The sequence below is a fragment of the Jatropha curcas genome, chromosome 1 (genome assembly GCF_041381405.1).
Source record: "Jatropha curcas cultivar XTBG-Jc1 chromosome 1, XTBG_Jcur_1.0, whole genome shotgun sequence".
NCBI classification, from domain to species: domain Eukaryota; kingdom Viridiplantae; phylum Streptophyta; class Magnoliopsida; order Malpighiales; family Euphorbiaceae; genus Jatropha; species Jatropha curcas.
This window is the reverse complement of record NC_143151.1, coordinates 32,029,771-32,051,483: the sequence shown is the minus strand read 5'-3', so window position 1 is coordinate 32,051,483 and position 21,713 is coordinate 32,029,771. Positions and strand designations below refer to the sequence as shown.

The window sequence follows — 21,713 nt, the reverse complement described above, 5'->3', positions numbered from 1 at the left end:
TACCACAATTTTTGTTTGAAACTGCAATTCTTACATGACTCGTCTTAAAAGAACCTATGAAATGCCATTAGGGACTACCGGCTTAGATGAACCTCCAACCTGAGGAACTGTAGTAACTGTGTCTATTTTCAGACTCTAGTTGCTGTTGTGAAATTTGACATGGCATATGAATAGAAACGCATGCTTTGATGGTCATTGGCTTGCGTGTATATTTCTATTTTGTTGACTTGGGTAATTTTTGAAATTGCAGATTTATGGTGATTTCTAATTTTATGCAATTTTGTGTGACTTAACATTAGTGTGTCTGCGAGATTCACTCTTAAGGCCAAGGCTATAATCCTTTATATAAAATTTTTTAATTATTCAATATAATAATAATAATAATAATAATAATTTTATTATATTTTGTGTTGTCCCATCAAAGTACAATATTGATTATATATGGGTCCCAGGTTAATTTGTTTGAATCAGGCAGCACTGTTGACATGAAAAATATTAGAGTTGGAACATTGGTGTGAGCTTGACGCTTGATCTACATGACTCAGGAGGACTACCCTCTTTCCTCTAATGATTTATTGCAAATCTATTTTCATTAATTATGCATTTGAATGTGATCGTTCTTGAACACGCCTCGCCTCGCCTCCTGCTGCTACTATTTAACTAACTATTCTGTGTTTCCGAGCCATGCACAGATAAGATAACTGGTATATATTTAGTGGTTTCTATTATTAAGGTTGAAATGATTGGAATGTGACAACTAATGACCACATTAATCTTTCTAAGCTAATAATGTAAGGGGGGGAGGGGGAACAACCTTTTTCCTTGTTTTAAGTTGCATGTTTATTGACGGAATTAACGAATGTGAGCCCTAATTAGACATTGATAAGAAAAATCATTCAACAATTAATATTGACTAATAAAGCATGTTTGGTCCCACCCCACCAGGTAACGTTTGTTAATTAATTAAGACAACCAATGTGAAATCTTCAAAAATTATTTCCTACAACATGAAAAAGTAAGGAGAAAAAGCCTTTGCTCACCAGCATTGTCTAACCTTTATCCAGAAAAAAATAAATAAAAAAAAAAATAAGATAAAGGAGAAGAGTGTATATAGGGCGAGAGTGGAACACGCAAAAGGGCTGGCTAAGTAGAGGGAGGGACATGGGCATCGTCTTTCTGTTGTCTTTTATTTAGGGCCCACCATTATTTGACAATCTGATTCTGCAAATTTTGATAGAATCAAAACTCACTCTGACTTTTCAGGTAGAATTATTACTTGTTCTCAATTTCTTACATTTTTACCTTTACTTCCACTTCTCCTGCTGTAGTCTGTACTGTACTCTCCACCCACACGTGTGATTTCTTATTCTTACTGGCGATATCAGATCTTTTATGGGATTCACCAGATCATATTTTTTCAAAATTAAAATTTTATTTTTACAATTGAACATACATTATTAATTTGGTTTTGGGATAATACACATGTTATTAATGTGTAGAAGTTGCTCTCAGGTCAATAAATTTTTACCATTTAAAAAGAAGATAAAGATTACTTTTACAGGCATCAACATTTGAAATTAAGACACTATACTAGAGCATTTACAGTTATGATTTAAAAAAGCCTGAAACCCGCATTTCAAATTTCATTTGTCTCTACTGTACTAAATGTACCCCCAATTTAATAAAATTCGTCACATAACCTAACCAATAACCACTCACGAGCCACCCCCCGACTTCAATTAATAACTGTACTTTCAACTACCTTACATATATATATATATATATATATATTTCTTTTTTGAAAAAGTTTCAATTCAATTGCTTCCTCGTGAATTTTTTGGTCCCGCAACTTAAATTATGTAGTATTCAACTTTTGGCTTTTTGGTAAGTACACTTTAAAATATATTTTCACTGTCTTAAATGAATTGATTGCATCCCATGATCAAAATATACATAATGTGTATAGATACCCGGAAATAATTAATAAATTATAATGTGATTGATTATTTTAGAATCTAAAAATAAAATACACCATGATCAACTATATATTGTGATATATTTATCAAAAAAAATGTAGGAATATAGTACTATTACAATATAGTTGCAAGGTTCAAACTATTTTTCTTGTAAGACTTGTACTTTATATACTATAATTTAGCTTTTCTACTGCCTCAGGTTTCAAGTTTCAATATTGCATCCATCATCATTACATCGGATGGCTTATAAAATTAGTCATCCTATATTTTTCTATGTGCTTAATAGAATAGTATATTAATTAAAATACGATAATCCACGTGCAGCCACCCCACCCTAGGGTTTGCCCGGTTCAACTAGAAATAGGAATCGAGCCCGACTCAGGCTGAGCCGGTTTAATTTTGATTTCGGTTCTTGCCATTTTCTGAACCTTTTTTGTTTGTTTTTCTCATCTTAAATGGTTGAAATTGACCGGTTTCAGCTGGTTAAAGTTTCAAATTTTAGAACCAGAATTGGATTCAAATGTGACCGATTTCAGCCGCTTTTCTCTCAGATTGGTTCTAATCTAGTTTGAATTGAACCGACCTGGTGGGCCTAGGCCACCCCATTTTCCACAAATTCTCTGAGCTTTTACAGAAATTATAATTATACTTTCCTTTTGAGCTTCTCAGTGTCTGCATAAATTGACTTGAGAGAGTTTCACAAGTAAAAGCAAAAGAGGAAGTGGGACCATCTTATATTACTGTGGAGCCTACCACATCTTATCCCCAAAAAGAGTATTGTCAGTCAGATGTACTCTTTTCTTTTTAAAAAATAGAAGCCATTTTATTTTATTTTTTTTAATTATTTCTTTTGCAATTTTGTATTTTTGGAAAATGAAAAGAAGTGAAAAAGGAGGTGTGTGTGAACTGTGAAGTGTATATGTAACCGGCAAGCAAAAAGTTGCAGCTTGATAGGATCATGGTGTGTTCCCTTTCCACTTCAATAATTTATCTTTTTATCTTATATATAAATATAAATATGAGTGCAACTGTGATAATTATTTAATTTCTTATTATTATTATTTATGTTTTTTATTTATATTTATCTCCTGTCAAAGGAACTACTACACAAAGATCATTCTTTTCTTTGTCCACTAAATCACATAAACTAAGCAACTCCTAGGACTAAAGAGTCTCTCTCAGTATTCTCTTCTCTCTCTATGGTATTCCTTCTTTGAAGAAGCTAGAGTGCACTGAAAATGGAGAAAACGGAAGAGACTGCATCAAGACAAACTGAAGTCATGACGACTACTCCAAAAACAAGAAAAGGTGGCTTCGTTACCTTGCCATTTATTATAGGTACGTACGAATTACGCATAAAGTTTCAGGAAAATGCAGTTTCTTGGTTTCTTGAAATTTTGTTGGTCTTACAATCTTGAAAAGCACAAACTTTTCAAGAACATGTAGTTTCTTGGATTCTTGAAGTTTATTTATCTTTAAATCTTGTTGAAACCTTTTGGGTTTTTAATTATAATGAAAATTGCTACGGTAAATTTCTTTCTTTCTTTGTTCAATGTGTTTGGATCTTGATTTGATTTTTGAGTAATAATGTTTATAATTTGTAAACAGCAAATGAGGCTTTTGAGAAGGTGGCAAGCTATGGGCTTTTACCGAACATGATATTATACTTGTTGAAAGATTATCACATGAGTGTGGCTAAGGGTGCCAATATAATCTTCCTTTGGAATGCTGCAACCAATTTCTCGCCTCTTTTAGGTGCTTTCCTTTCTGATTCTTACTTGGGTCGCTTCCTCACCATTGGCATTGGTTCCATCGCCAGTCTCTCGGTAATTAATTAGTTTCCCTTTTTTTTCCTTTGCAATTTATGAGTTTAATCTTGTTTTCACTCTGCCGTGATATTGCTAAAAGAGAATGATAATGAAGAATTTATTGGATTTTATCAGTATTTTTACCAGAGATACAAGGTTGAGAGTTTTAAATCTAGTTACACTCAAATTAACCAAAATAATTCGAAGAAAAAGAAACAGAAGTTTTAGTTTTAAAAAATAAGTTGTTAGAATCATGTCCAGATAGTGAATATGTAAGTCTGAACTATTTATGAAAGCCTAATAATAAACCAATGAAAAAAGAAAGACTCGATGGGCTTTCTTTTTCGTTATGACCTTAAGTGATTATATGCTCGAGTTAATTAATTATGTATGTGATTAAGTTAATTATGTTCAAAGGGATAAATAAATAAATACTATGTGATTAGAGGATTAAGTGGGTGTCTACTGTGTGCTGTTATCTCTTCAGTGTGACTGTCTGTGTCTAGTCTTTACTAGTTGGCAACAATTCCTTAAAGACCTCTTAAAGCTGAAAGGGACTGACTGGACATGTGAAAACAGGGCCACATTCTATCAAGTTTGGTCGTTGGTTGAAACGATTCAATCTCATTTTTTGAATTTTTGTTTTTTTCCTTTTGTTTTCTTTTTATGCATAAAAACCCTTAATTTGAACTGGGTTTTGCAAGTCTCAATTCTAACTGGAGTCATCATAATAATAAAGCAAAAGGACAAAAATAATGAATTCATCATAATCATAATCTCTTTTTATTTACTTATTTCCATGGAAGGTATTGAAACAGAACCATAAACTTTTTAGAAATCTTGAAGTTGGTCAGCAAAGGAATTTAAGCAATCTTGATTATCAATTATGTTGAATCCTTGGATTTAAATTGGAGCATACAAGTCATTTTCAGGAATGTAAAGTCATGAGTTCAAACTGCAGCTGTGGCGTAATTAAAAATTATTAATAATTAGTAAAAGATAAATGCACTAATAGTAAATGACATCAAATTCTGATGTAGGGGGTGATCCTGCTATGGTTAACAGCAATGATTCCACGACTGAAGCCGCTACCTTGTGATCTAATGACTCCAACAAGCTGTAAAACCCCAACAGGAGGTCAATTGACCATGCTCTTCTCTTCCATGGCCTTAATGTCCATTGGTGCCGGTGGCATTAGGCCATGTTCTTTAGCATATGGAGCTGATCAAATAGACAACAGATCTAACCCCAAAAATGAAAGGGTCTTAGAGAGTTATTTTGGCTGGTACTATGCTTCCACAGCTGTTTCTGTTATTATTGCTTTGACAGCAATTGTTTATATTCAAGATCATCAAGGTTGGAGAGTTGGTTTTGGAGTTCCTGCAATTCTAATGTTCTTTGCACTTTTCTTGTTCTTGGTTGCATCTCCGCTTTATCTTAAACCGAAAGCAAAAAAGAGTTTGCTCACTGGCTTTATGCAAGTTCTTGTTGTTGCCTACAAGAATAGAAATGTTCCTTTCCCTCTTGAAGATTCTGATGATAAATATCATCGAAACAAGAATTCGGAGTTCATTGCCCCAACTGAAAATCTGAGGTATGATTTAGACAGATTAACTAATCAACTTGTTTATACATGTTCTGTAATTAATAAAATTTTATGCCATTAGGTTCTTGAACAAAGCTTGCATAATAAGAAATCAAGAACAAGATTTAGCCCCAGATGGATCAGCAGCAAATCCATGGAGTCTATGCACAGTAGAGCAAGTAGAAGAGCTAAAAGCACTTATTAGAGTTATTCCTATTTGGTCGACAGGAATAATGTTATCAATTAACGTTAGCCAAAGCACATTTCAAGTGTTGCAAGCGAGTTCCATGGACCGACATCTTACTTCGAATTTCAAAATCCCTGCAGGCTCTTACTTTACATTTGTAGTCATTTCTCTAGCAGCATGGGTTGTTCTGTATGACCGCGCTATCCTTCCTTTAGCAGCAAAAATCAAAGGTAAACCAGTTCGCCTTGGCGTTAAACTAAGAATGGGAATAGGACTTTTCATTTCTTGCATAGCCATGGTAGTTGGAGGCATTGTTGAGAACGTTCGTCGAAGAAAAGCAATTCGAGATGGGTACTTAAATAATCCTCAAGCTGTGTTGAACATGTCTGCATCATGGCTTATACCACAGTTTTGCTTGAATGGATTAGCAGAAGCATTTAATGCAATCGGCCAAACGGAGTTTTACTACTCGGAGTTTCCTAAGAGCATGTCTAGTATAGCCGGAGCACTGAACGGACTTGGAATGGCAGTAGCAAACATATTAGCAAGTGTTATTCTAAGTGCTGTTAATAATGTTACTTCAAAAGGAGGCAGAGATGGTTGGGTTCCAAGTAATATCAACAAAGGTCACATTGATAACTATTATTGGCTTCTTGCAATAATGAGTTCTGTTAATTTGGTATATTTTGTACTCTGTAGTTGGGCTTATGGACCCTGTAAGGAGAGAATAACGAAGGTTAGAGATGAAGGGAATGGGTTCAGTAAGGAAGAAGAGGAAGAACTATCTATTTTAGGGGCGATGATTAAAGATGAAGCTAATAATAAAGGGGTGGAAGGACAAGAATTATCAAGAGTTTAGGGGTGGAAGGAGAAGAATTATCAAGAGTTTAGTGGATTTTCTGGCTTGATTAATTAATTAATTAATCAATTGGAGTGTAACCATTGTGTGATTGTTGTGTGATAGTGAGAATTAAGTATATTTATATATCATTTTTGCAGTTATTATATATTAAATCTTCCTGTAAACCCATTTGCATATCACATATGGGTGTTCTCTGAGTCTTAATTATATATATATATACAATATACACATTCTGTAACATATTTTTTCAACGAAATTCTGAATTATTATATTTTGCGTATCAGTTGATTACATTTTCTTAGTCGTTCTCTCGGATAGCGTTATAGATATATACCTAAGATTGAGACATAAACTTAATTTTGAAAATTGATATCTAAACCATCACAATCATGATAAAAACATCCCATTCGAGATCTAAAATAAGATCCATTATGATAACATTATTGTGACTTTAATGAAATAAGAATGGAGGGTATATATGTTAGAGTGTTATTATCAGCCTTGTCTTTGTCGTCAACATGGTCATCATTATCATTATTTTTTTTATATTTTATGCAGAAATTTATGAAAGTTGTTGGGTCTCTCTTTTTTATATGGAATCAATTTTAATTAGACAATAACTAATCTATATAGAAATTCTACGTCAGTAATAGCATAACGAGTAATGGAATTAGAGAGGGTTTTTAATATAATTCTACATGACTCGACAAAAATTAGTTTTTCTTTCACTGTTAAATAATAATGGAAAAACGATCGTGATGATATCAAAAAGAAATTTTGAAATTTATATAACAATGAGCATATTCACTCTCATATGAAATGTACATATTTATAACATGGTAGGTGATTAGTTAAGGCACGATGTTAATTAACTAAAAAAAGTTAATGATTTAAACGGTGAAAGGTGCACGTATTTTCATGCAAAAAGGCAATTAATGAAAGAAGATGCATGTGGACTTTAATTTTATAGCTTCTTATTTTGCTTAAAGCCCACTGTTTGCAATCATTGAAAAAGTCTTTGCAAGGGTTTATTATAATCATTTCATAATCACTCTTTAACCCAATTATTTTTACTGTCTTCTTTTTTTACCTGAAGATTTGCTTGTGGGAAAAAATTACTATGAAATTCCTAATGTTTAACCAAAATTATTATTTCATTCTTAACTCAATAAATTGTATTTTATAAAAGAAAACAATATAAGTATACAAGTAAATTTTTAGATTGGTATGGTTTATGAGATAGTGATGATTAGCAAAAGAAAAGATTGGTGGTGGGATCCATAGTCCATACCAGCCTTTGAAGATGAATAGTGAATAATAATGTTAGGGCAGAGGAATCTGTTGTCCCAAATGTAGGGTAGGTCCTTTTAAAATGATGTTGTTTAGGTATATATTATTATCACATTTATAGAAATTAAAGGGTGTCTATTCCCCTCTGTCGTGGTCCTTCTTCACCTAATGGAAAGAAAAAAAAAAAAGAAGCCAACTTCCAATTATTTCTTTCTTTTTGAGTTCACAAAGATTGATATTTAATTCACTCGCTTCTACCTATTGTCAAATTTTTGGATTTGGAAATAATAATTATAATCTGCTTTTGCATATGATTTTTTTTTTTTTAAGTAAAGTATTCAAAATCCTAAATAATCACTTAAAATGAAACAATGTAAAATGTATATTTATTGCTATTAAAATAAAACAGAGGGAGTATCATTTTATTTGATAATTAAGACAATGAACTTAATACTTTTAATTGATTAAATGCCAAATAATTAAGTGGAGACATCGTCGTAGAATACATAATAGATATAATTTTTTTAAAATAATATTTATTAAATTGGTTAATATTATTAAAGTGATATTATTTATTAATTTTCTAATAAATGTTAAAGCTTTAAAGACAGGACCATAAATGATAAAATCAAAGTTGTGTTTTCTCTGCTTGATAAATGGCTTTTTTGGGTGACAAATTGAAGCATGTGCCAAGTTGTATATGAATCACTAACAAAGGCAGAGGTGCTCAAGTCAAAAAGGCAGTGGTTAGATTTTGTTGGCAAGTGACATATAATAACACTGTTACATTGCATGTGAACAACTCAAGTACTCGCAAGCCAATTGGTAAAACGAATCCACGTTTAATGTTTTTTTTTTTTTTTTTTTTTTTAACTTGCAAAAAGATTTATAAATCAAAATTTTAATTAATTTGTTAAAACATTTTTCTACAAAGAATATTCAAATTCTTTATTTCATATCGTCTGTATAAGAATCTCAGGACATTTTTATAATTTATTGAGTCCTCTAATTTTGATACGTAAATTTTAAATTCGTGTTTTTAATATGAATATCCTTTTTTAGAAAGTTCACATCACTATTTCTTAGATTTTTAATGAGTTTTGGACCTTTAATTATTTATTTCTGTCTTTTTATTATTTTATAAAGATAGTTTTCTTTTTCCTATTTTTAAAATGTTTTATTAGTTAAATATAAATTCTTTTGTAGTATTTATTTATAAAGTATAAAATCAGCTTTTTTTTTTTTTTTAATACCATAAATCTGACATGACTACTTGGATAATAATGAATAAATAACAAAACTTATTATCTGTCTCATAACATTCTTGCATGTAGGCCATTATATACTCTTCATCATCCAACTGCAGAATATATTATTTAATTCCATTTCTTATCAGCATATTCTCCTCAGTCCTCTTCCATATTTTACAACCACTTGCCCAACTTATTATTATTATTATTATTATTATTATTATTTTTCTAAGAATATCTGATCTTAAAAAAAAAAAAAAGAAAAAAAGAAAAAAAAGTGTAACCATGAGCTGTAGGATATTGAAGAGTTGTTGGTCCATATGCATTAGGCCCAGTGAGCATTAGCATAATAGCATTTGGATCATACTAGTACTAAACAAAGTAAGGTCCAGTTGAGGATGGTCCCTTCTCTTCTTCCTCCATCCAAACCATAATTGCAAATCCTTATTGTTTTTTGCTTCTCACTTTTATTTTAAAAATATTCATCTTTTATATTTTGGACCCCATAAAACAAACATCTAAATAAACTATATCTTTTTTTTTTTTTTTTAAACCATTCAGTCTCGATGTTGCTTAAAAAATCTAGTGTCTCATACCATCAAACCGATAGGTAATTAATAAAAAAAAAAACTATATCTTTGATCATAATATTAGATTACAATATAAATTGTTGACTTTAGAATTATGTATTCGCAATCAATTAATTTTTATTATAATCACCTGTTACTTCTTCCTTTGAAAACCACGATTTAATATTTTTAAATTAATTTTTTATATTTGTGGATTGAGAGATAATAAATAATTAAAGAAAATACTTGAATCTTAGCCGTAGAATAACAGGAAATGGTGAAATCAAGGGATGCTAGCGCTTTGATATAGCTGCCAAACGCAGAAACAACGGCAGCTGCCCCAACAACATCAATTGCAGTTGCTATGGCTCCGGATTCCATTTTCCATCTCCATTCTACAAATCGCATATCATATCTATCCTTTATGAACAGAACAGGAAACAGAGCAGAGAAGAAGACGATGGTAAATTTGTAATAAATTATGTCTGTTTATTAAATAAGTTGGATAAACACACTTGTGCTTAGTTGATTAAACATGCTTGACAAATCTTGAATAACTTACCTGCGTCTGCATGTAATAAGATCTCAATGAACCACCAAGCAACACAGTTGACATTGAATCATAAAAAGTCCACGTGATTCACCCCAGATTTTTTGTGATATTTTATCTTACACGTGTCCCAATCATTCTATAATTCGTCAACTACTATTATATATTTTTCTAAAATATTAATATATTATTATTATTATTATTATTATTATTAGCATAATCTTCATACAACTGACGGTACAACGATAAAAAATTAAAAATTATTTTCCATGAAAAAATAAAGTCCAATGAGCTACCAAACTAATTAAAATCTATACAGTGAAGGGTGAGATTAATTGGCGTGATTAAATTTAATTAATTAGAAGCTCAAAGCTTAGGTTTTGGGTTTTTCTTATTATTAGTAAAATTTAAAGCCGTCCAAAGCTTACTTTCTCTGCCTGCATTGTTATTAGAAGCAGTCCATTGTTTCGCTGAAGCAATTAGGTCTCCATTATCAGTCTTCTTTATCTCTACCATCACTGCTGCTAGCTTTCCTTTCTCTGCCACTATCTTTGCCTCTATCTCTACTTCCTCCTGTACTCGTATCATTTCATATTATAATAAGAAGCATAAATTCTTTTTCTTCCATACATATATATATTTTAAAAAAAAGAGTCAAGAAAAGAGAACGAACATGAATTTTGGCGGAAGAGTAATAAGACATATTGAAATTAAGAGTAGGTCTAATTTGGCCAGCAAAAGAATGGACTGTAGCTCCTGCAATATTGTCAACCAGAGTTGCCATAGCTCCCACATGCCAATTTCCATCACCATCCTATTTATTTTTAATGTAAGATAAATAATTAATCACAAGAATATTAATTAACTGAGCTTAAAGATAAAATGAAAACTAACTGCTTGGCGCTCTGAAACAACCAAACGGCAACGTATAAGGCCTTTCTGTGCCTGCACAACTTTCAAGCTGTCAGAAGTTAAGCCATCAATTGGACTCCCATTGCCCTTTGATAACTGTTGAAGCCATTTCTTGGAAATCTTGACTCTTTCTTCTTCCATTTCTGTTTATTTTGGCAGACTAGATGGAATGATGAATCCGTTTATATAATCTTGCAAATTCCTGTTTAGATTTGAAAATTAAATTAAATATTAAGATTAAATGTTTCTTGCTGTAATGGGAAGCCTTACTTCATTATAAAATAAATAAAATTGTTGATATTACAGAATCTCAGTTCACATTAATTGCTAGTGGCCTGGTGGTTGAAGCTCTGGAAATTCTTAGAATTTAATTAAATTTCCATTAATACATACGTGAAGCAGTGGGTAATTGATTGATGTAAGATACAAGAATCGATTTGTCCGTTTAAGTTTTCATACTGAGGATATTTTATATTTTAGAAATTCTCCAATGCTTAGGGAATATATATTATTTTTTAATTTTTAAATTCAAAGACCATTGAGATTTGATTTGAGAGTTCTATAAGAATCATGATCTTCTCAATAAATTAAATTTAGTTTATTTTTAAAAATAACCTGACGTTATTTGTTGAAAAATACTTTTCAGACAACTCATTTTTTATTGTTTGATTGTAATATTAGTTAAAAAATATTAAAATTATAGAAATTTCATATTTTAAAAATACTCAAATTTTATGTCACTTGTATACATTAAGTAATTTATCATTCCTAAATATTAATCTGTAATGTAAAAATTACTCAGCATCAATCCATATAACAGTAAAAATAGTTTTACCACATTTTCAATTACAAAAATGACTGTGTCTTAATTTGACATATTCTGTTAATTAATACGAAACAACATAAGAACCATAGACGAGGGTCTAAGCTCAAAGCTTACTTGCTTTAATTGCATTGTTATTAGAGGCCATCCATTGCTTACCCAAAGCAATTAATTCTCCATTACCCTTTCTTCTTACCTCTATCAATACTGACATAAGCCTTCCTTTCTCTCCTACAGCCTTTGCCTCTATCTCAACTTCTTCCTGCCATGTGAAAATACATTGTTGTTCTTCTAAATTTCAATAAATAAATCAAAAATCAAACCAAATTGTAATAAAGTCAATTACCATTAATATAATTTATCATTAGTTCACGCAAAGTGCTTGAAGATTTTTAATTTCAAACGTTCTATTTAATTAACTTGTAATTTGTCCTAATTATGAACTGGCTCTAAGATTTTGTCAAAGCATAGATTTTTTCAGCATATCTTTTATACAAATTGAAATACGTTAGAGCTTTCAAATCAAGTAATTGCCAATTGTCAGTGTATTAGGGTTTGAAGAATTGAACATAAAGAAATTGTACTTGAATCTTAGCGGTAGAGTAACAGGAAATGCTGAAATCCAGAGATGCTTTGACATGGCCAGATAAAGAGAATATGGCAGCCGCCCCAACATCATCAATTAGAGTGGCCATGGCTCCTACATGCCAATTTCCATTTCCGTCCTGAAAATCATTCAATAATCAAAAATATCACAACCTTCACAAACAGAACAGATAAAAAAAGAAGAAGATGGCCACTGAACGAAATATGATAATTAAGAAGAAAAAAATAAAACTAACAGATATGCGATTGGAGACGACGAAGTTACAGCGAATAAAACCCTCGTGTGCCTCCAGAATTTCAAGGCCATCAAGGGAGAAGGCTTCCAGTTGATGACCTGTAGTACCCTTAGATAGGGCTTGAAGCCATCTGTTGGATATTTGGACTTTCCGGTCGCTTTCTTCCATTTCTCTCTGATTGTTTTGGGTCTATCAATGGTGAAGTTTTCTTGTAATCAGTAGAAGGGAAATTGTGCCTCTTGCGTTTGGTGGGTTTCAACCAAATCAGATGAAAGAATTAAATTGCCGGCGCCTCCCAACCCAATATAATTTCTAAATGAGTCAGTGTCGGTTGAAGATTTGAAATTAATATCACATTCATTCCTTTTCCTGCTGTTTTAACAAATTAACGAACTCATCCATGAGGTTAAGCTTGGTTAGGTTATTTAGTATTCCCATTTAAAAATTAGGGAAACATCAAATAGTAATATTAAATTAAATGTGAACATAAAATAGTCAAACATTATAAAATATTTTAACCACAAAAATAACAATTTTTCAATTGAATTTCGAAGGAAAAGATTAAATTGTTGCCCTGTACCTCCAATTTAATTGGGATTACAAGCCAATTAAATAAAGCCTTAAAACTAATTCAGTTATCACAATACAATCCTCAAGGATTAAACAAGAGTCCTCTTCCTAACGGTGCATACATTTATTTTCATAGGAAGATCCATTAGATTCGAATAATATTGTGATATATAATACAAGATAGTATTTCATTTACCTCACCAAATTAATGAAAACTCAGTTAAAACAATTTAAATACGAGATATCCCACTTTCTATATTCTTCCCTTTTGTGTAGAAGATGAATTGTATAACTTTGTAAAATATTTAGTCTTTACAAAAATAATTACATTATTGAACTTCAAAGTCAAAATTGGCAACATGAAATAGCTGTGCTATGGAATAACATTCCGCATTTAAAATTTAACTCAGAGTTGAAACAACTATTAGAACAAGAAAATTTTATTTTACTCCTAACCTATCCATGAATTAAACGAAGCCTAGTTCCAATAATGCTTCTACAGGTATGCACCACCGCGGGCGATCTGAAAATGGTATGTGAAGCCGCATATTTTGGTATTTCATTCATTTCTGTTTGAAAGCCAAATGCTATGGATTTACTGGTTAGCAGCCAGCACCTTTTTCAACTCTTTCTTGTTCACCTGAAATTCATGTAAAAAGGTCATTAACTAAATAATGGTATAGGAATAGAAATTGCTGCAATGCTTGCAAAAATAAAAGGTGAAAGTCATATACCTTTCCCATAGCATTTCGAGGCATTGAATCCCACAAGAACAATCTAGTAGGTAACTGGGAAAAGCAGACATGTTGTGAATACTTGAATATTGTTGTTGTCATTTGATGAATCATAATAGTTTTAATCATCAAGATCAAGTGACTTGTTGCTCAATGCCTAACTACCAATAATTGAAAGGGGAAAAAAAAAAAAGAAGACAAAACTTGGAAACTACTGTACCTGATACAGTATTTCATTGTTAATGAATGAACATAACTACATCTAGAAGAAAAGGCACCCTAACAAATTATAACTCATTCATATTTGCCAATAGAAAGGAAGAAAGAGAGAGATGGCCAGGCTGAAATACCTTGTATGGAGCAAGTTTGTCTTTAGCCCACAAACAGAGTTCTTCCAAGCTTAGAGCAGGCTTTGATTCTTCCTCTCCTTTTCTCTTTGATGCTTCCTCTAGAACAACAATCGCGCACACAGCATCCCCATAATCTTTATCTGGCAAACCCAAAACACAGCATTCTGCAACTGATGGGTGCTGTAAAATGGGGAAGTTTTTGTTTTAACCTTATTCTTTCTTAGAACAGATAATCAAACTGTTTTGTATTAACTATCAAAATAACAGTCAGAGAAAAGAAAAAGGAAAAACATTAGATGCTATAGTAGACAGTGATTTATGGCCATGGAGTCGGATTACTGTAATAGAGAGAATGAGAAATAATCACCTCCAAAAGAACTGATTCAATTTCTAATGCTGATAATTTGTATCCCCCAACTTTCATAATATCAGCACTTGTACCTGAAAAGTAACATCAAAGAATTATGAGCTACAAGACGAAGGAACACAGCAGAAAAAATTGGATCAACTCCATTCTCCAAGCCAAAATTCTTGCATGCTGGTAAAACTAACTTCAATGACTTATGGGCATATTAACAGATGGCAAGGAATAAATGGGTGCATTACATAGGAGGGGAAAGAAAGAGAGTGAGAAGGGGGTGTGGTAGGGAAATCAAGAAGGGAATTTCAACATGCGAGACTTGTTCAACGTGGGTTGATGAGACAATGAATTTTATTTTATAGAAAAACAATGTACGGGAACTGAAGAAAATTGTACAAGCTCCATTCTGAATCAGCCAGAAGCAAACACTAAATTTAACAATCAGCATGCGATATTAGTTCACTTGATACTGCAGGTGGCAAAGACAATAAATATGCCTGTCACATATTATCAATGTGCAGAATAAGTTGGAGAACAGGTCATGTTCCATGTAGAAGGGTATATTTTGCAATTAAAATACAACAGATCAATAAAAATACAGGAGAATAAAGATCTGCTTACGTCCCAAAATGATGTAATATCCATCTTCATCTACTTTGCCAGCATCACCTGTCTTGAAGAAGCCATCATCAGTAAAAGATTCACTGGTTACCTGCAAAGTAATCAAAAGGTTATTATAACTGAAGACATTAATATCCAAATACTTTAAATATAATTTAAGCTGGAGGATGAGCCCATCCTTAATTAGAACATGTACACCTCAGAGAATGCATAGCCTAACAAAGTGCTAGCATGAAAAAAGAAAACATATTTCTACCTTGAAGAAACTACAAATGGATATTTAATCTATAAGGAAATATTCTTATCCAAAACATTCAAAACAAAAAGAAAGTTGAAAAAGAAAGAAATGGGATAGATTTGGATAGGCCATTGCCTGGTTTCCTTAGTAGCCTTTTCCAGCAAAGAGCTGAACTTTGTTGAGTCAATGACATAAATTAGAATCAAAAGAAAATTTATGACTTTTCACTTAAATTGTTACCAAATATGTTCAGACAGGAGAATGAGTCCTGCCTCTAAGTATATCATCACAGATTTAGAAGAAATATTACAGCACTATATTGTGCAAGTTCTAAACTTGAAATCTGAAAAGAGTTCAATCATGCTAACACTTGAAAACAACAAGATCACAATCAGGTCAACACTTCTGCAGATAGTTTAGAGCACATAAAAATATAAATATGAGTGAAGCTCTATAATTCTGCTAAAATAATAAATATTAACTTCTTCTAAAAGAAGTGGACGCTAAATTATTCTATCAATTATAGTTTCATTTGAATAAAAGGAAAAACCTTGTGAAATACATCATGTTTCTGAGTCATAATGGTGTCACATAAATTCGGAGAACTTAAAATGACATGAAAATTCGAAAATATAAAACAGAACTAGATATCAGAATAAAAGAACCCATCCAAATTGGCCCAAATAGAATACAATATCCGCAATATATATATATATATATATATATATATATATATATATATATATATATATTCTTTTAAAGAAAAAGGGCACAGGGAGAGAAAAAGGCCAAAGTGATAGGCAGTAATACCTTAGGAAGTTTCCAGTACTCCTTGAATAATGAGGGGCTTTTAACGCAAAGCTCACCCATCCCTGTTGTGTCGTTTTCACTTTGATCTTCTACAATCTTGACCTGTAGGAATACAAGGCATTTAGACAGAGTCAGGAGTTGCTGAGACCAGAGTAACACAGAAGTAAAATATTTTAATTAAAAGTGTATATACCTGCACTCCAGGAAATGGTTTGCCTACAGTGCCTGCCTTCCGTTCACCTCTTAATGGATTTGATATTGCCATGACAAACTAAAAAATTAAACTCGGATATTAAGTAAGAATATCAGAAAGAAAACCATAACTTGCGCTTCCCCATTTCTTAAAAAGATCAATTACCTCAGTCATGCCATATCTTTCCAAAAGGCGATGTCCTGTGATGGTCTCCCATTGTTCCATGACAGGAAGAGGGAGTGCAGAGGAGCCACACATCTAGCGAAATACAACAAAAAAAGATTTGGCATATGACCAAAACATTAAGCAGTTGGCTTTGGCCAGGAAAAGAAAGAAGTGATATTGTCAATAGCAATTCAAGTGATAGAAAAAAGATCATACCGATGGAAGATATTATTTGCAGAATAAATCATTGATCGATTAAATGCAATACTTCCAGGTGTTCAAAATCAATATATATAACGAACAAGTTTTACAAGTGTATTTACCATTAGGCGCAACTGTTTTGCAGCAGTGGCAGAAGCTGCTTGAAGCTCTGGGTCCATTGCTTCATAACCTTGTATCAATCGAGTGTACATGGTCGGGACCTGTACATTAAAAAGGCATATGACTTAAAACTTCAAATGACAGTTTCACCAGTTTAAGCACAATTTGTTAAATTTAGAACTTCAGATTTTAAATACAAACTCTAACCAAGAAAGCAGGTGTATTATAGGGTGACCTTATGAGGCTCCTTTTGAATCCATTCAAGTGACACAAATTCCAACATTTACTCAAAAGTATAACAAAAAACATATTAGCTGATGTGCAAAAGAAAAAGAATTTGCAAGTTCAGAGATTCTAGAACAGTAAGAAATTGGAGAATAAGAAAATGAAGTTAGAGAAACCATGAATGAGATACAGTGTACTGTTTTCCAATAAAATTATACTAGAAAAATTATATAATACATGAATGGTCAGTCAGTCAAACAGTTGTTCCTATTTGCATAAGCATGCTTAATGTAAAGAACAGACTTACTCCTGTGAACACTGTAATAGCATCATCAGCTTTATTCCCACTGATCGGATATGATTCTCGCCATCTTTGCCAGATTCCCCTCACGCTAAATTTAGGCATAAACTCAACCTTCAGTAACATGAACAGGTGTTACAGCCAAATTCAATATGACCAACTAAATGAAATATCATTTTCCAGCAGGAATATCTGCATGTGTACACATGAACACATGTCTGTATTGGAGCTAGCAAAAACACAAAATTACCGTGGAACCTGCATATATAGGGGCAAATAGAGCATTGAAAAGTCCATGAACATGTTTATCATAAGTTAAGGATCAGTTTGACAAAAGATCTTCCACAAATTCACTAAAGCAATGAAAGCATCAGCAGTAGCATGTTCAACCTCTAATCACTTGCAACCTTTATTACAGTAATATATGGGCTACAATTTTAAGGATATGATGCAAAGGCAGACAATGGAGAAATTGATCACTGGATCTATAATCCCAAGCTTCTGCCAAGGTTTGAACCTGCAATTCAGCCAAAAATTCATACTCAATGCTAAATCAAATCATTAAAATAGTAATGGAACTAAAGAAAGAAAGTTTTGTGTCTTCAGTATTCAGCCGTACTATTTTCAGGGTACGGTTAAATGATACTAAAGTGATTAAAATTGTAAGAGTACTGCTACATGCTCCATTTTTCTGCCACCTTTATTATCCCACCTAATGACTAAAGTGACACGTTTCTACCAGTAAGACAGATAACAGTATACCATATAAGGAGGGATAACTAAGAAAAATAGAAATTTTGACATAGTGCGCCCAAAGCACATTAAAATAGTGCAACCTACATTCACATTCACGTGGATCCACTGAAATTATGGAGGGTAAGTTCAACATGAACGCAAGAGAGGGTGCACCATGCACCAGGAGCACTGAATAATTGTTGGCTCAGTATCATTTTCTAGTATTAATAACAACTCCTATCCATCATACAATTTATATATGGTACCATCTATTGTTTGTGATTGACTACTGAAAGTAACATAACTGACACAGAAGTTGTACAGGAGGCCATATCATAGGGTTACTAAAACAGAAACAGAAGATCAAACTTAGGAGTATAAGGTAACCTGTGCAGTGATACTTCTGTGAGTATGGACGACGCCTTTAGGTTTTCCTGTTGTGCCACTTGTATAAACAATTAATGCAGGATCATCACCTGCACCATCAACATACTCAACATCTTCAAAAGAAATTTTTTTTTTTTAAAAAGAGAACAAAATTGGTGCCACTTGTGTATATATGTATAAGATAGATCTTCCATAAATTTCCTAAAATGATGAACCACCCATCTCAAATGAGTCCTCAGTTTTCCTCAACAGACCTCTATCTGTATCCATGGCTCCATTTTGTGAATGATGTTGACTTGTCTGAGAAGTAGTACTGGGAACAGATGGAATAAGTGAAAATTGAGCAGCACTTTTTGCAGCAATATTTTGCATTAGCTCATAATGCTCTTCAGTGCTCAATACCATAGATATTTCCTATTAATCAAATGAAAATCAGAGATTTATGACAATTGATTCACAATAAAGCAAAATAAGATAATTAAAATTTTGCAGGATAGCAATACTCCCAGGCACTTCCTATCAAATCTACGGTTATCATACTATGCTATCCAGCTTAAATAGTAGCAAATTTTACATAATTGACTAGAGAAAGACATGACTAAGTGCAAGACGAGTTAAAACGTAAGGGAACAATCTACTCCTTTTCAGTATATTTGCATAACTCAAGACATGATTTTAGTTGGGAAACAATCCTAGTGATGAACTGGAAACCAAAAAATTTTATCAACATCAAGACAATATAATATTTGTCTGAAGGATGAACATCAGTACTTAATAGAACTAACATGAAGAAAACCAGATTTGCAGTTGTTATGCAATATATAGAAAAACATTCTGGTGTGGCATGTAGCAATTACAAATATCAACATAATGTATGGTAACAAGCCATAAGAGTCTTCGATGCTAGCAGTCAGTTTTTTAAAAGAAAAGAGAAATTATTAATCATTTTCCAGGCGCTGGCCACTTGTTACTGACACAGACTTGTTTTACCTTGAACAGTAATGTAAAGAGAGCAATTCCACAGTAACAAAAGAGAGAGATAGATAGATAGAGAGAGAGAAGATGGAGAATAGGTTTCAGGCATACTGAATCATTCATCACATGCAAGAGCTCAGTCTCTGGGTAGCTGAGCGCTAGCGGAACTGCAACACCTCCACTAAACCAAGTTGCCAGCACCCCGGCAACAAACTCAGCTGAAGGTTTAGCCACAATCCCTATCCGAGCTCCACCAAGATCTCCATTTCCTCTAACACCATCAATCTACAAAGATAAGATTTTTAGTTTTTGCTAGCTTCACGAGTCCAAATATTCAAGAATAACTTTAACTAAATTTTCAACCAGAAAGACCCATTTAAGTACAAACTTAAACATGGCTAAGCGATAACATAATGTAATTTACTTTTAACAGTGCCCCAAAATTCAGTGAAATAGACCACAATGCCAAAAACATATCATAATGATTTGGTTAATTTTCAACTCACAGTCTTTAATCCAGCATTACACAAAAGATTGGATATGTTCGAAGCGGAGGAGAAAAGTTGTCCATAACTATAACTCTTCTGGTCCGCTCTGATAGCTATGCTCTCTGCAGCCGCATTACCCTGCTTATAAACTGCTTTGACCAACTCCATAAATACACCAGGATGTGGCGCTACAAGACCACCATATAAAGAAAACAATTCTAAAATGAGAAAACATTAAACAAAATTCTTCAATATCATGAGCTGGGCATTTCTTCAAACAAAAAACCGGCAAAAAGCTAAAAACAAAAACTAACGAAACAGAGAAATCAAAATCCGCAAAGCAAACAATGGTGATCAAGACAAATACACTTACAAGCGTAAAACCGATAACAGGAGAAACGAGAACCAAAACCCGAAAGAGATAGAGAAGGAGAAGAAAACGGCGATCCAAGACGCGTATAATGGCCGAGACATAGACGACAGGCAGAGGTGTGATAGTAATGAAGAGGGCGGTAACTGACGTTTAAGTGTTTGGTAAGAGCTTTAAATGAGGAGCACATTTAGGTGAGAAGAGAAGGTTCGGAAGGGAAGAAATTAGTAATAGTTAAATGATGGTGTCCTGTGCGGTTGAGGGTTGGTGATCTTCAGAAACCGCAATTACAGTTGAAGGTTAAGGTTCAGTGAATTAGTTTTTTAACCTTTGTTTGAAAGATGAAAGATCTCCACTGCTACTGTAAAATACAAATGGCGATTGGATAGAAAGAAAGAAGAAAATAACAGATTTTTAACTTTTTCAGGGAACTGTTGTGAACGATATTATTTTACGCATGTGGTTTTAGACTTCAGTACCTTGTACTCTTTTGTAGCTGTCTTTTCCATAGGATGTGTTTGGTGGCTGTTAGTGCTTGATATTATTTACGGTAAATAACTATTTAATCCCTTAAATTTATTCATAACTATAAATTCAAGAGTCATATTGGCCTTTATTTTATAAAAAAATCTCTAATTTTATTGATTTGATTCATGTAAAAAATATAGGAATTATTATCAATTGGATGGAAACTGGGAGTATTCAGTTATAAATTCATTTAGGAAATCCATGCCGGTTTTAATCGGCTTCGAAAGAGTTTGTATTGCGAGAGATTCGAACTCATTACTTAAGTCATAGTGATCAATGTCGCAAATACTCTTTATTACTGAGATATCCATTCGGGTTAAATATATAAATTATTTAGTCTCTAAAATTCAATCTCATAAATTATTTATTCATGTACACAAAAATAGCTAGTGAATAGATGGTAATTCAACATTTGACGTGAATGATTAAATAATAATTCTAAATTAAGCGTGAATGATCAAATAGTCAATTATTATGATGTATTTAATTTCTTAAAAGTGACATTTTTTTTTTTTGAAGAAAATGACTAAAATAGTTTAAGTTAATAATTTAATTATAATTAAACCCCAAACCCGATAAACCTCGAACCGGATTAGTGGTCCTGTTAAAATTTAATGGAACGGAAGTATTATTAGACATTCTAATTAATTATTGAAATTAAAATGTCACATGGTTTTCAATTACACA

At 32.5% G+C, this 21,713-nt stretch overlaps 4 protein-coding genes across 4 annotated transcripts; 1 reads left to right on the top strand and 3 right to left on the bottom strand.

Annotated features, from left to right (window-relative positions):
- The first annotated feature begins 3,027 nt into the window (after nucleotides 1-3,027).
- Nucleotides 3,028-6,701, top strand: LOC105635016 (Major facilitator superfamily protein). The gene is made up of 4 exons (XM_012217995.4): nucleotides 3,028-3,314; nucleotides 3,585-3,802; nucleotides 4,825-5,378; nucleotides 5,452-6,701. Exons 1-4 carry the CDS (start codon nucleotides 3,215-3,217, stop codon nucleotides 6,413-6,415), a joined length of 1,836 nt encoding a protein of 611 aa, XP_012073385.1. The 5' UTR covers nucleotides 3,028-3,214; the 3' UTR covers nucleotides 6,416-6,701.
- A 3,622-nt stretch (nucleotides 6,702-10,323) lies between these two features.
- LOC105635092 (hypothetical protein) lies at nucleotides 10,324-11,559 on the bottom strand. Its single transcript, XM_012218081.4, has 3 exons — nucleotides 10,972-11,559; nucleotides 10,751-10,891; nucleotides 10,324-10,650 (listed from the first exon to the last, which is right to left on the bottom strand). The coding sequence occupies exons 1-3, from the start codon at nucleotides 11,128-11,130 to the stop codon at nucleotides 10,444-10,446; spliced, it is 507 nt and encodes a 168-aa protein (XP_012073471.1). The 5' UTR covers nucleotides 11,131-11,559; the 3' UTR covers nucleotides 10,324-10,443.
- A 244-nt stretch (nucleotides 11,560-11,803) lies between these two features.
- On the bottom strand, nucleotides 11,804-13,057 carry LOC105635017 (uncharacterized). Its single transcript, XM_012217997.4, has 3 exons — nucleotides 12,655-13,057; nucleotides 12,397-12,537; nucleotides 11,804-12,074 (listed from the first exon to the last, which is right to left on the bottom strand). Exons 1-3 carry the CDS (start codon nucleotides 12,820-12,822, stop codon nucleotides 11,919-11,921), a joined length of 465 nt encoding a protein of 154 aa, XP_012073387.1. The 5' UTR covers nucleotides 12,823-13,057; the 3' UTR covers nucleotides 11,804-11,918.
- Nucleotides 13,058-13,474: 417 nt separating this feature from the next.
- AAE13 (AMP-dependent synthetase and ligase family protein) lies at nucleotides 13,475-20,919 on the bottom strand. Its single transcript, XM_089725880.1, has 17 exons — nucleotides 20,502-20,919; nucleotides 20,147-20,316; nucleotides 19,752-19,925; nucleotides 18,920-19,079; nucleotides 18,666-18,754; nucleotides 17,992-18,060; nucleotides 17,794-17,847; nucleotides 17,550-17,657; nucleotides 17,020-17,118; nucleotides 16,697-16,789; nucleotides 16,532-16,609; nucleotides 16,339-16,440; nucleotides 15,291-15,381; nucleotides 14,676-14,749; nucleotides 14,309-14,488; nucleotides 13,959-14,012; nucleotides 13,475-13,864 (listed from the first exon to the last, which is right to left on the bottom strand). Exons 1-17 carry the CDS (start codon nucleotides 20,686-20,688, stop codon nucleotides 13,820-13,822), a joined length of 1,827 nt encoding a protein of 608 aa, XP_089582006.1. The 5' UTR covers nucleotides 20,689-20,919; the 3' UTR covers nucleotides 13,475-13,819.
- Between the last annotated feature and the right edge of the window lie 794 nt (nucleotides 20,920-21,713).